Source organism: Grampus griseus, assembly GCF_964374135.1.
Source record: "Grampus griseus genome assembly, chromosome: X".
NCBI classification, from domain to species: Eukaryota; Metazoa; Chordata; class Mammalia; order Artiodactyla; family Delphinidae; genus Grampus; species Grampus griseus.
The window spans coordinates 93828173-93843567 of record NC_138999.1 but is presented as its reverse complement, the minus strand read 5'-3'; the positions used below and the strand labels follow the sequence as shown (position 1 = coordinate 93843567).

Here is a 15395-nt window from a genome sequence, read left to right as displayed (position 1 = left end):
TATATAAAAGCCTATTTTTCAAGGAAGTTTAAGTGAAAGGGTATGCTGGAGAAAACAATGTAAGTTTGTGAATTCTTTCTAAAGCTCTGTCTCTTAAATCACACTTCAAATATTTGGGTAATGAGAGAGCTCTACCCACTGACTGCCTTAGATATTGTCTCTGTTTGACTCTATCAACACCAGTCTCATTTCTAATAACAAAGATAGTGAACCATCTTCCATTAATGGAACTAAATATTTGGGAAATTTTCATCACTCACCTGGAAAGCCCATATCGCCTATGTTTCCTTTAAGTCCAGGAGGTCCTGTAAGTCCTGGCTTCCCAGGGAGACCAGGGTTACCCTTGGGACCTACAAAAGTCAAATTGGTAAAATTAAGACAACTCAGCAATATTAAGGTTTCCTGGTTTCCTGGTATGGGTTGTAATTAAAATGCAAGCGTGAGATTGAATGGATTAAATCTTAACATATGATTAAGTTCCACAGATCTAACTCAGCATAAAACAGTTAAGAGTTACCTAAGAAATCTCTTTAGGAACACATTACAATATAATCATGGTAACAGAGGTTTCCTAATACAAATTTATTTTAAAAATGCAAAACTTTCACCAAGACACCTTGTTTCTTGCCCTAAAACTATTCCAATCACCTGAAATCTTATTTGTTGTTTGTGTATAAGTAAGTACCTTACTATATTTATCACAGGCAAATCCAATATAAAGGGACTCTTTTTAAAAGATTCAGAAGTGGCATTCCCATGTACAGCCTGATCATGTGAGACCAGAAGAGGAAAGTGGTAACCTATCATGATACACCCTCAGCACATTAGGCCAGGGATAGATAAGAGTTGATGGAGAAGTACTGGACTACCTCCCCTCAACAGTCATGGCTGTTGTGCTTACACGTTCTTCCCAGAGCTTAGATACTTGAGCTCTGTGGTGTCACCCAGGTATTTTCCAAGGACCACAATGCTGCCTTAAATATTATTTTCTTTTATTTTTTCTTTCGCACTGTCTTCCAGCTTGGGGAAGAAAATGCAAAATATGTGAAGGATAGAAAAGGAGATAATTTCTCCTTCCTACTACATCAAGGTAATGCAGTACAGAGTCCAGAACAGAATAACTGACCTAAAGGGCTCCTACAAAGATGGAGATGAGCTACTCTTTATTCCTTAGGGGCCCAACTAAAAGAAAATGGCTTAAGAAGCAGCAAGAAAGAGTTTTATTAGAAATAAGAAAAACAAATCCATGTTGACTGTAAGAGTGATTAATGCTATAACACATTACCAAGGTAGACTGTGAAATTTTTATCCCTAGAAACTTTTCAAAATAGAATTGGCAGCCATCTGTTTTACATGGTTTCATGATTGACTTATCTGAAGACAGAGAACTGAAAAGGGTGAATTCTTCATGCTCCTACCAGATAGCCTGTCTTATGTACATATGCTGCAATGTATATAAATAAAACACTGACGCCACGAAAAGAAGAAACTGAGCCAAGCAAAATATTCTACAAATCTTGTCTGTTGACACTTGGGCCAAATGGCAACATCTTTGTTGAGGAGAGGTCCGTATCTCAGTAGCTACCCAAGCATATTGCCACGACCAGATTCAAAATATCATCACACATGATAAATACATAATTACTTTGTTCCAGGATTCAGGATCAACCACCCAATTGCTACAGGTGGTTTATCATACTTACCCGACGGTCCTGGTAATCCAGGCTGTCCACTCAGTCCAGGTTGCCCTGGGTCTCCAGGCAAACCCTGATAACCTTTTGGCCCTGCAACTCCAGGAATACCTTCCAAGGATGAGTATAAGAAAGACAAGTTAGGCTGATATCATTAAATAAATTTGGTGAAGCAAGCTAACCAAACTCTGAAATATGAATGAAATACAGTGATATTCTGATACAGTATGAACCAACAGCACTGGACTCACTAAAATCCCCCACTTTTTTATTTAGCTACCATTAAGAATTGCAGAGCACTCAATAATTAAGTCACTTTCCTCTTTGGTCCTCAGTTTCTTACACTGTAAAATGAAGGAATTGGGGAGGATTATCTCTAAGCTATCTCTTAGAGTCTATAACTATCTTTAATAACCCTATATCACAGGCAAATACAGTTTACTGCCTCTGTTTTGCAGAAGGCATAATGGAAAGAGAAGAGAAGCCTTGAAAGAAGTAAGTCAAGAAAGTATCTCATTTTAACAAGAATAAAAATTAGGTGGCTTTGCTTCTTTCATGACTGTATACAGTAATGTCTTAACACTCTTTTTTGAGGAGAAATCCCACCAGGTCCTGCTCATAGGGAAGCTTATAACATCTGTGTACACACACACCTGCACACACTCACACGTGGACTGACAGTAGTAATGGTTACAACACAGAAAGAGTCACAAACTTTACTATGATCTGCAAATAAACATAGATAGTTTTTAAAGTTCCATGTTGTTTGAAAGACTATTCTATATAGATTGGATTGTGTATTATTTATTGATCTGTGCTTATTCATATTTTCTGGTGCTTTGTTATGAATATATTATACTTTTATAAAAAGAAAAAAGGACTTTTAAATGTTAAAAACCTGTTACACTTCATACCTTATTTGCTTCTAATAAAATAACTGTAACAACACAGTCATTCCCTAGACCTACTTTCAGCGACCTCCCCCAGAGCTGAGCTTGGCTGTTCAAAGTCCAATACTTGTTTATTCTTCCAGGGTAGAATAACAATGAACTGTACGTAAAAGTCAAGCATGATGTGGATATCAAAACACTGCAGGGCAACAAAGTACCACTCATCCTCATCTGGTTTCAAGGTGAAAAAGTTTAAAGGACCAGCAAATTTTCCAAACACTGAAATCTGTTTTCCAAGTAATTCTGGCTATAGATCTTTTTTCTCTTGACCATATCCTATATACTATTTTCTGGAAGGCCTGAAAGTGACTGTCTATTTTAAAACCTCATAGTTTGTGACAGATAAACTACAAAGAAAATACTCAAACAAAAGTTGATCAGTGAAATCAGTGAAAATTAATTTTCATTACCAAAATTTGATGTACCTAACTGCCTTTTGTTGGTGAGCCCTGGATTACAAGTCACTTTCCATGCTATTAAAAATTAAAATTCATATATAGCAGGAAACACATTAATAAATAAATGCATTCACTCACCTGGTAGGCCAGGGTCCCCTTTCTCTCCTTTTGAGCCCAGCAGATCTGGATCCATTGGTCCAGGAAGGCCTGGAAGGCCAGGCTCTCCTTTACTACCTTTCTCTCCTGCAGGGCCAGGAAGTCCTGGCTGACCCTGCAAACCATCATCACCTAAACACAACATGTGTGGGGAAGACACAGCAGATCAGATTTATCCGTCCAGGATTAATGCATATATAAAGATTATTCATATGTTACATAGTTGGGTAGGCCACTGACCACCCAAAACACTTAGGCACCTTATTTACTGTCTATAAATAACTCGAGCTCACACACACTTTTACACTCAAATAATCTCTCTTCTGGGATTCTTGGACAATTACAAAGACTGTAAAAAGTAAAAATTTAATCCCTATATTCTGTTATTTTGAGCTAAGCACTTACCATGTTTCATAGTATTCAAGCTAAGCATACCACCAAACTTAAAACAGTACCTATTTAAATGCCATGAAAATACAAGAAACAAAATACAAGTAAGCATTGCTCATTTTAAAGCAGTCAAATAAAAATATTCTATATTGACATAAAGTAAAACATTTAATTTTCTTTCTTTCATGCATCTGCCAGCAAACCCTGAATATTACCTTTGAGACCAGGAACACCACTCCTGCCAGGAATTCCCAAAGGTCCTGTTGGGCCTGGAGGTCCCATCATACCCATTTCACCTTTGGCACCTTTTAAGAATATCGATAAGTATCTTTTACCTTTCCTTGACCTTGGAAAGATAAAAGATAAGTTTAAAGATGTCAACTGGAAAACTATTGAAACTTGGAGGGAAGGCACTGTTTCACCCCTTTCCAACTATTGTAACCTTAGTGACCACTACTGCCTATATCATTGTGGTAGTTAGTCTCTAAAGATGGTCCCCAAATGAACCACACTTCCCAGTATACACAGCCTAGAGTAGCCTTCTCCCCTTGAATTTAGGATGACTCTGTGCCTTACCCTTGACTAAGTGACACTGTATGACTCCCAATGCTAGATCATAAGAAGTCCTGCAGTTTCCATCTGTGGCTCTTAGTACACTCACTTTCAGTTTTGGGGATTCTCTCTTTTGGAAGCCAGCTGCCCTGGAAGGAGAGCAGCTACCCTGATACTACCATAACACGAAGTACCTCTATGGATAATGAGATACCATGTGAAGAGGCCAATGAACACTCAGGTGTCAGAGAAGTAGATCCTTCAACACCAACCACTCCAGCTGATGCCGTGTGGATCAGAGATAAACAACCCTGGCAAGCCATCCCTTAATTCCTAACCCGCAAAACTTGAGCAAAATTAAAAGGTTGATTTAAATCATTAAATTTTGGGGTCATTTGTTACACAGCAATATATAACTGGAGCCCTCAGACAGAAAAAGTGTAATGCAAATAGCAAAGTGAGTTTCCTACAATCAAAGACATTTAACACTTTTTCTTAAAGGACAGTGTCAATCCAGAAAAGTACAAGAGGATAATATATCAGAGTCATATTAGTTTTAATTTCCTGAATCCAAAATCAGGGAAGACTTAAAAATTACCTGGAAAGCCAGAGGCACCTGCTTTTCCTGGGAGCCCTGGTGATCCTGGGGGTCCCATAGGACCTGGTGCTCCAGGGATCCCTGGACTGCCTCTCTCACCAGGGGGTCCTGGAACATCAAATCCAGGAGGCCCTGGATCCCCCTTCTCTCCTGGTATTCCATGCAAGCCTATTTAATACAAACCAATATTAAGAAGTATTGAAGCAGTTTTAAGAGATGTATCTGGTTATTTTTCTAGCAAACAAGTGATAGAATTCTGTATATAACAAACCTAACAGTGAGTTAGAGACACTTTTGGCATCATGCACAGAAAATAACCAACAATAAAAGTTTAGGATTCTCAAGTATATTTCTCTAAGAAGGTGCTTCTGAAATTATTTCTCATGAACGATCAATCTTTTCTTAATTCCTGGTCCATCATGGACTATTTTTTTAATAAAATACAATAAAAATTACTAAAATAAAAAATTAAAGACATATAAAATACAATCCTACCTTTTGGTTATTATATTCAATATAATTACATTGTCAAACTGCTATAAAAGTTTCTAAATGCTTACTCTCTATTTCTTCTAGTTCCAGTGCAGACTGGTAACAAACAGTTTGTAATTAGACATTGGTCCATTGACCACACTTGGATTTGCATTGCTCTAAGGTATTATGAATTATAAAGATGTATTTCTGTAATCCATAAAAAGATTAATTACTGAATAAGTAAGTTACATGGGCCCTTTTGACTTTATTTTGGCTTTGTTTTACATGTTGTTTTAATAATACATTCTTATTAGTCTTTGTTGTTAACTTTTGTTTCATAGTAATCCAGCCAGGATTTTATAGAAAAAATATGTCATTGCAAAAATATACTCCAGGAAACAAGGTGGTTAAAAAAGAATATGTTTAGTGAAAAGAATTACACTACAAACATGTTGCAAGTTCACACTCCAATACCTATCAGCTACGTGACTTATTAAGTCATTTAATGTTGTTGGTCCTCATCTGTTAAATGGGGATGTGCCATAACTGACTGAAAGCTGCGGGATGAAACAGGTGACCATTCCAAGCATCCCTTCAACAATAAGACCTAATTTTATTACTGTTGAAGATTCACAGACAATTATTTTTATAAGAGAGCAAGACACTGGCATTTTAAGACCTGTTTGATGTCATATACCAGCATGCCTTTAAACTGATTAAATTCACTTTGAAGATTAGAGAATTCCATTTAGTTGGTACAGTAGTGATGATTCCAATGCTGCCATTTCATAGTTAAAAGATTATTAAAAGGGGAGAGATATTTTATATTATTATATTTATTAAATATGATGAGATACCTAATCATGTGCACAATTATAGCCCTATATGAATCACTGTCTATTGTTATATTACAGCCCAAGTAGTTTTTAATAGCTGAGTTTTCAAGATAACTAATTAGTCCTTTGAAATATGCTCCAAGAGAGTGGTTCTACAAAATAATTAAAAGAAACCAAAGACTTCAATCTGGAGAAATCTTGTTTGTTTTCCAAGTTTAAAGCTTTAAGGTATGGCTTTTGGGGAAAAAAAAAGATGAATAAGGTCTGAGGATTTAATGTATAACATGGTGACTATCATTGATAATACTGTATTGTATAACTGCAACTTGCTAATAGAGTAGAACTTAAGGGTTCTCACACAAAACGCAGAAAATATGTGAGGTGATGGATGTGTTAACTTGATTGTGAAAATCCTTTTACCACGTATACATATATCAAATAATCACATTGTACATTTGAAATATATTACAATTCTATTTGTCTATTATACCTCAATAGAGCTCAAAAGATAATAAATCAAAGGAAATATCCTATTTACAGTTTCTCAGAACCATTTTCATGAAATATCTCTTGCATCTTTTACGATGATCCTATTATATTTGAATGATATTTTTCTATTTGCACTAGTATAATAAATTCTCAATATTAAAAAAGAAAAAGATAAGGCTTTTGAGAGAGAACTACAGTACCTGGTAGACCTGAAGTTCAAGAGGCAGGAAGTTACAGTTCAGCAGTAAGATGAACCACCCAAGCAGAAGCAAGTTGCAAAAAGATTCATTAGGTTAGGAAACAAAACTAACCATGTAAAGATTAGAACAAAAAGTCTACGAATAGAATTTATTAGATATTGATTCATTACTAACATATATTAGTAATCAGTAAAGAAATGTATTTTAGGCATTTGCTCAGATGCTCATATAACATATACTATAAATGTGTTTGCCAACAGGGACACAATAAAATATTTACATTCACAAAAAGTAATACTTTTTGATGAAGTTCAGCTTTACACTCTTGTTTATCTCTGATCTTTATATTGCTGTGAATGATCACTTTGGAATTTAAGCTCGTAAAGGTTAGTTAGAATTTAAAAATAAACTTGATTTTATACTGTAACAGGTTAGGTACAGATAACTCAATAATTATTAGTGCAGTCTATGATTAAGCAAACTACATGTACAAGGCAAAGATCTCTGCATTGTCATTAGTAGTAGTAACAGATATTATGCTGCGTTTTTCACAGCATAGATCTTTTCCACGACTATGTCAGGAATTGGCATCCTGGTAAGATCCAGAATGAAGAAAGTCAATATAAATTCAAAGGCTCTGCTGAATCTCCTTATACAATAAAAGGAATTATATGGCTATATCTATAGAGGCTAAGTACATTAGAGGTGTATAATGCTCTAAATTTATTTGCAGCCAAATGGAATGAGTTTATGGGAAAAAAGAGAAAATTCCAAAAGCATGCATTATCTGTGAAAACTTTACATACACACACACACACAAACACACACACACACAGCCCAAGGGTTTTATAGCCAAAAAAAGTTAGAAAACTACAATGTACTCTCCTTCATCTATAAAAATGACACGACTAATTCCTTGTTCCTTTGATTCACATTAGTGGTGATGAGCCTGAGCTGATTCAGCCATGCACGTGTTCCTGAGGCTGGGCAAGTGTTACACCACATTTAACTCAGGTTAGGGTATTATCTGTAGACATGGAATTGAGTATATTTAACTGACCTCTAAAACGACTGACTAAAGCAATTATCTTCTAGTTATTGGCCAGACCAAATAATAAGAACCAAAAACTTCCATTTCTGCCTGGGTTACTAGGGCATGGGGTGAAAAGCATTTTGCTTCTTGTCCCTTAGCATTTTTAAAAAAATTTATTTCCCTACTGCCAAATGAGGAATTGATATTCAACAGGTCTTTAACTTATAAAGATGCATTAAACTGTACAGCCTGCTATGGAAAAGAGAATGACAAATAGTAAAGCTTAATTAAATAATAGAAAACTGGAGTCAAAAGAAAAGCCTGAAAAGCATATATTTCTGGAGAAATGACAACATAGAATACTTTGCATTAAGTTTTCTACTACAAAATGAAACACAGCAAGTATATTTAATAAGCTTCTTATTAGAAAAAAATTGGTAGTTAGAATTTCAGCCATGCAGTATAAGTCAGGTGTATCAAGATGTTAGTAGTAGCCTTGCTGATCATCCTGTTATTGAGAGGTACAAACAGAAATTATGGTATTTTTGAAATGGACTAAGATAATATTCTGCTTTGGTGATACAAATAAAATTTACTTTAAAAGTGAGTACATGTTGCTATTATCAAATACAAAATGTGGTCATCCTTTGGTAAAAAAATTGTGATTTGAGAACATTTCTATATTAATAAGAATGCATTCAATACATTTTCATGGCGGTTGCTGTTAACTTCCTTTGTTTGTTGAACCATATTAGTTAAGATCTTCAATTCTGTAGCAAAATATATATTTACAGAAGGAAGAGATGAGATTAAATTCAGCATCATTACTTTTCCCCCTGCCCATTCTATATGGACTTTATAAATATACCTATATATCCATCAGTTAAAAAGAAACAACATTAGATGAATGAAACATCGTAGAGCATTAGCTAAATTTGAAAAGGCATAAAGCACAAATGAATGTATTTTTATTTTGTTCATATTGGTATTAACAGTGGTCTCTTTTTATTCTTGCTAAGCTGTGATTTAAGAATTCAAAATGCTTCCAAAACCTCATGCAATTTTGGGAAGTAAAATAAATGACAAAACACAACAGAAATGATAAATTCATTTTAGCCATTTTGTGAAACAGCGGGCCAAGACTATAATGGCCAAACCTAAAAATTAATTGTTTTCTCTCAAGATCCCTCTGCTAGTTGGACAGATGATTTTCTCATGAATGTTGAAGCACTTACTTTTTAACAAGCTGGTTAAGCAACACTGTAAGTTTTCTTATTTCTAAATCAGTAGTGACATGTTAGGGGCCACTAAAAAAAACGGTATAACGCGCCATAAAATAAATGTTTAAAATAGGACATAAGCAAAAATAACCTTTACTTTCCAGGCTTTTATATTGTTAATCAGTGTTTCTAGATGTTTAGCATAATAACTAACAAAATACCTATTGGCATTTAAGGTCAGAAAATATATTCCATTGTTTCAAAGTCAATGTATGTATATCTGAACGGTGCGTTTAAGTCATCCGATGTATTCATGTGAAGTAAGGAATGATGAAATGTTCCATATTTGTTTTAATTTCATATATTATTATAGTGCTTTGCAATAACATAATCTTGGCCCAAGTGTGGCCCTTACTATGCCTGCCTAGATTAAGATAAAAATAATTCACATCACCAGATGTCTCAGAATCCACAAACTCGAGTAAGCTCTCACACAAACATAGAGGAATCATATGATTCTCTATTAGGTTACAAGCTGACAAAACTATTCTGAGTATTCATATTAAGAAAAACCTTAGCGTGCTTATGAGTTGCAAAGTAAATGCTGATTTACGGGCAAAAGAAGAGAAAATTCAAGTAAACTCACTTATCTTATTAAAAAAATTGAGAATGCCTAAGAAATATTTTTCAAAGAACTTTTTTAACCCTAGTTCTCATGTGCTAAGAAATGTTACGAGGTTCCACAAAGGTCTATTAATGCCATATAGCTACTCAGGTCTGAAATGATTAGCACTAGAAGGTCTGGGATTCCAAGGCTATGACTAGCTCAATGATTATAAGCCATGGCAACACACTGCAATTGTTAAATTGCACTGTTGTTAATAGATCAATTTTAAATTAACAGGGAGGGGAAATTTCAGGGATTAAAGTAGCTCTTGTGATCTGTGCTCTTTCACTTTTACATAATTATATAAGTGGACATGTTAACTCGCAAATCTGTTTTCTGGAAGACTGTTACATAGGTTACACTTTATTGAGGGGCTAATCAACCTCTACATAATTAGTGCTACAAAATGCACATTTACTCCAATCTTACCAGGTTGACCTATTGGTCCAGGAATTCCTGGTGGCCCTGGTGGTCCCTGAACACCTGTTCCTGGCAGCCCAGGAGGTCCCATTGTCCCAGGTTGTCCATTTGGTCCAATGTCACCTTTAAGGAATAAACATAATTTAGATATTAAAAACAACAATAGCTGAGTCACTAGTCTTTAGCATTGGTTCACAAGTTATAATTACAATGAGTTTGTAGTATGTTTTATCATATGTTTGCTAAATATCAAGTTTCAGAATCAGTTATGTCATATCCAGAAAATTTCTACTTGAATTCTCACTGAAAATGTAGTATATTTGCAGACAAATCTAGGGAGAATTGACTGTCTCTTCCCATCTACACATACGATTTATTAACCAATTAATTCTACCATTTTTCAAAACACAAGTTTCAAGCTGTTAATAATAGAGTTTTAATTTTTCCCACAAATACATTAGGCACATTTTGTTTTATTAATTTCTGGATATGATATAGATTTTTTGCAAATTATATTTTATTTATTATTTGTTTCAATATTTACAAACACACCATTCTATTTGTCACAATGATATTCTGCACGTAATTCTGCTACCTGGAACATCCTTCCCTAAAGATTCAGTTCAAATGTCACCTTGTATATGAAGCTTCCCAAGGCACCTTAGATGCGGCCCTGAACAAAAGTTAACATATGAGGTAAACTAAATGCTTCCAAAGTCATCATTTTTTTCTTTTTTGTTCAATGATTCCAATGTTCAGTATTAAGCACATTTTCTTCCTCTTATAGTTCTTTCCTGATGGATATTAGCCTTATTAATTTATTATTGGTCACTATGTTGCCTTGAAGATGCTGTACCAATTTCTCCTATAGTTTAGTCACTAAGTTCTGATACCCAGCCACTGGCGTAAGTATATCTGGTGGGTGAACTTTTATTGTGATCTGCTTGCTGTGTTTTGACTATGGTCTATGGGTCCAAAACATTAGTGCTACATATTCATAAAAGTTCTGGTTGAGATAAACACTATCATGGTGATACCACCTAGATTTTCTTATAGTAGAGAACAATCTCTGAGATCTTCAAGAGCAGAGTCTATGCCTTTGTGTTTCTAACGATTCAAGTAGTAATAGACACAGAATAAGAACATAATGAATGTTTGAGGAATAAAGGAATTACGTGGCAGAAAGCCCCAAATTCTTTTTTTCCTAGCACCTTAGGAACTGTACTGAGGTTTTAATATTTGGGAATGATTCCTATTAGGATATGGGGATCCTATACTTCCTTTCAAAGGTTAGGCAAATGCTTGATAAAGAGCTGAAGTTTAAATGGGCTTCAACCCCTTTCTTCCCAACCTCTGTCTCAAGGATATTTTCATAAACAAAGTATAATGAGTGAGTAATTTCCATATGGAGACTGTTTGCCACATAGCCTATCATTTGAAATGTTTCTATCTGCAAGTTTGGGGGGGTCACAGGTTTAAGCTGGGGGAGGTAACTGATGGGAAACACTATCTGTAACTTTGAATGTTACAGTTTATAGCCAGCCAGAATTGTGTACTCAAAGACAGGAAGGTATTTTTAAAAGCGCTTATCTGAGAACAATTTGTATTGGGTTAGTTTGGGGCTCTTGCTGGCAGAATATAGGCTGGTTAAATTTGGCAATGCTGTTTTATTGCTTTAATAGGAATCAATCCAACATGTTTCAGAAGCATGGGGTTCTTCAGATTATTTTCTGGAGGCCAAAACGTTGACCAGGAGAGTCTACTTCCTTGCAAACCAGAAAGAAAAAAAAAACAATTGCCAAACCAGTTAGACTAATTCTATTCATATACATAATTAGGGAAATCAAAATCAAGGGGATAGAAGAAACCAATAAAGAAATGAGCAAAGGACATGAGCAGTTTACAGGAAAAAATATGTATGTCCTTTAAATATATGAAAAGATGGTCAATTTCCCTCATAATAATGGAAATACAAATTTTAAACTACCCTGAGAGTAAAGGAAAAGGACCTAGTATATCCAAATAAATTTTTAAAAAAGAAAAAAGTTGGAGAACTTATATTACCTGACATCAAGTCTTACTGTAAAGCTACTGTAATATAAACAGTTGGTAGGAACTTCAGGATAGTAAGATAGATAAGCAGAACTGACAGCACAGAAATACACCCACACATAAACAGTCGTTTGATTTTTGACACAGACATCAAAATAATCCAATGAGGAGGGAGCTATTTTAAATAAATGATACTAAGCAAAAATTACTTGAAATGGATGATAGTCTCCAACATAAAAGCTAAAACTATAAAATTTACAAAATAAAAAGGAATATATTTGGAACAGGGAAAGTTTTCTTAGATAAAACACAGAAAATAATCATCAAATAAGAAAACAATTGATAAATGAAAAATCAATAAAATTAAAACTTTTGCTCATCAAAATACACTAGGCAAGCCAGATAGGGATAAAATACTCATAAAACATGTATTTGACAAAGAACCAGTATGCAGGATACGTAAAGGTCACTTCCAACTTAACAATAAAAAGAGAAACAACATATATATATATATATATATATATATATATATATATATATATTTTTTTTTTTTTTTTTGCGGTACGAGGGCCTCTCACTGTTGTGGCCTCTCCTGTTGCAGAGCACAGGCTCCGGATGCGCAGGCTCAGCGGCCATGGCTCACGGGCCCAACCGCTCTGCGGCATGTGGGATCTTCCCGGACCGAGGCACGAACCCATGTCCCCTGCATCGGCAGGCGGACTCTCAACCACTGCGTCACCAGGGAAGTCCAACAACCCATATTTTAAAGTGGGAAAAATATCTGAATATGTAAATAATTCACCAGTACATGTAAAAGAGCTCAACATCATTAGCCATCAGGGAAATGAAATCTAAAACCAAAATACGTTACCTACATACCTACTAAAATTCAAAAATGAAAAGACTAATAAAACCAAATGTTAGAGAGAATGTGGAACAACTGAAACTTTCATACCGTATTGGTTAGAAAATGATACAACCATTTTGGGAAAAGGTCTAGTAATTTCCTTCTTCTATTATTGAGTTATAGTTGATTTACAATATTATATAAGTTTCAGGTGTACAACACAGTGATTCACAATTTTAAAGGTTATACTCCATTTATAGTTATTATAAAATATTGGCTATATTCTCCCTGTGCTGTACAATATATCCTTGTATAATAATAATATCCTTGTATTTATTTTATAGTACATAGTAGTTTGTACCTCTTAATCCCCTACCCTATCTTACCCCTCCCCCTTCCCTCTCCCCACCAGTAACCACTAGTTTGTTCTCTATTTCTGTGAGACTGTTTCCTTTTTGTTATATTCACTATTTTGTTTTATTTGTTAGATTCTACATATAAGTCCTATCATACAGTACTTGTCTTTCTCTGTCTGACTTATTTCACTAAGCATAATACCCTCCAAGTCCATTCATGTTGTTGCAAATGGCACAATTTCGTTCCTTCTTATGGCTGAGTAATAGTCCACTGTATATATGTGCCACATCTTCTTTATGCATTCATCTGTCAATGGACACTTAGGTTGCTTCCATGTCCTGGCTATTGTAAATAGAGCTGCAATGAACATTTTGGTACATGACTCTTTTTGAATTATGGTTTTCTCAGGGTATATGCCCAGGAGTGGGATTGCTGGATCATATGGTAGTTCTACTTGTAGTTTTTTGAGAAACTTCCATACTGTTTTCTACAGTGGGTGTACCAATTCACATTCCTACCAACGATGTACAAGGGTTCCCCGAAAAAGGTCTAGTAGTGTCTTATACAACTAACATGCACCTGTCTTATGACCCAACAATTCTACTCTTAGGTATTTACTCAAGCATAATGAAAGCACATGTCCATTAAAAAAAGCTGTAAAAGAATGTTCTTAAGAGTTTCTCTCATAATAGCCAAACACTTTGACACAGCCCAGGTGTCCATCAACAGAGAATGGATAAACAAACTTTGGTATACTTATACAATGAAATGCTCATTAAAAAAAAAAAAGGACTACTGATGAACACAACAACATGAATGAATCTCAAAAACAATAATCTGAGTGAAGGAAGCCTTACAAAGAAAGTACATGCTGTATAATTCCAAAGGATTTCTAGAACAGGTAGAATTAATTTTTGATGAAAAAAATCATTACCGTATGGTTGCCACTGTGGATATTGGGGTTAGGACTGAGAAAAGGGGCAAAAGGAAAATTTCTGGGATCATATCTTGATAGGGGTTTGGTTAAACAGGAGTATGCATCTGTTAAAATCCAGAAAATGTACTCTTAAGATTTGCACATTTCATTTTTTTAACATCTTTATTGGAGTATAATTGCTTTACAATGGTGTGTTAGTTTCTGCTTTATAACAAAATGAATCAGTTATACATATACATATGTTCCCATATCTCTTCCCTCTTGCGTCTCCCTCCCTCCCACCCTCCCTATCCCACCCCTCCAGGTGGTCACAAAGCACCAAGCTGATCTCCCTGTGCTATGTGGCTGCTTCCCACTAGCTATCTATTTTACATTTGGTAGTGTATCAAAAGAAAAAGAACAACCATAGACATGCATGCTGCAGTATTTAGGGAGAAGTGCATTGCTACTGTAATTTACTTTGAAACGCATTAAAAATAAGTCAGTGAAAGTAGAAAGGGATGAACAAATACGTGACAAATCATGCATAGTAAAATGTTGATAGTAGAATATCAATGGTGGGTATACAGTAGTCACTGTAAAATTCTTTCTACTTTGCTTTATATAAAAAACTTTTAAAAATTTTTAAAAAGCCCCACCGGGGCTTCCCTGGTGGCTAAGTGGTTAGGAGTCCGCCTGCTGACGCGGGGGACATGGGTTCGTGCCCCGGAGCGGGAGGATCCCACATACCGCAGAGCGGCTGGGCCCGTGAGCCATGGCCGCTGGGCCTGCGCACCCGGAGCCTGTGCTCCACAACGGGAGAGGCCACAGCGGTGAGAGGCCCGCGTACCGCAAAGAAAAAAAAAAAATTAAATGTTGGCAGAGAGATAAAATGTGAATTGTAGAATCTAGGTGGTAGATAGATGGGTTTTCACTGTACAATTCTTGTTAATTTTTCTGTGTGTTTGAGATTTTTCACAATAAAATGTTTAAAAAACTATACTGAGATACCTACTTGTTTCCAACAGTTTGGCAAAAATCCAAGAGTTTATCAACATACTCACTTAGCAAGGCTGTGGGGAAACAAGCACACCCATACATTTTGGGGGGGGAGTGTAAAAAGGTACAAATGGAGAGGAATCTGTCAAT

The 15395-nt window shown here is 35.4% G+C and overlaps 1 protein-coding gene across 3 annotated transcripts in view; it reads right to left on the bottom strand.

Annotated features, from left to right (window-relative positions):
- The window catches only part of COL4A5 (collagen type IV alpha 5 chain), a 217339-nt gene that overhangs the window by 49203 nt on the left and 152741 nt on the right, over nt 1–15395 (bottom strand). For all 3 annotated transcript variants that reach the window (XM_082681810.1, XM_082681809.1, XM_082681808.1), the window contains exons 30-35: nt 10084–10197; nt 4736–4903; nt 3801–3890; nt 3178–3327; nt 1704–1802; nt 261–350 (exon numbers count right to left, since the gene is read on the bottom strand). In XM_082681810.1, coding sequence (XP_082537936.1) covers nt 261–350; nt 1704–1802; nt 3178–3327; nt 3801–3890; nt 4736–4903; nt 10084–10197 — 711 coding nt within the window. The remainder of the gene's footprint in view (nt 1–260; nt 351–1703; nt 1803–3177; nt 3328–3800; nt 3891–4735; nt 4904–10083; nt 10198–15395) is intronic.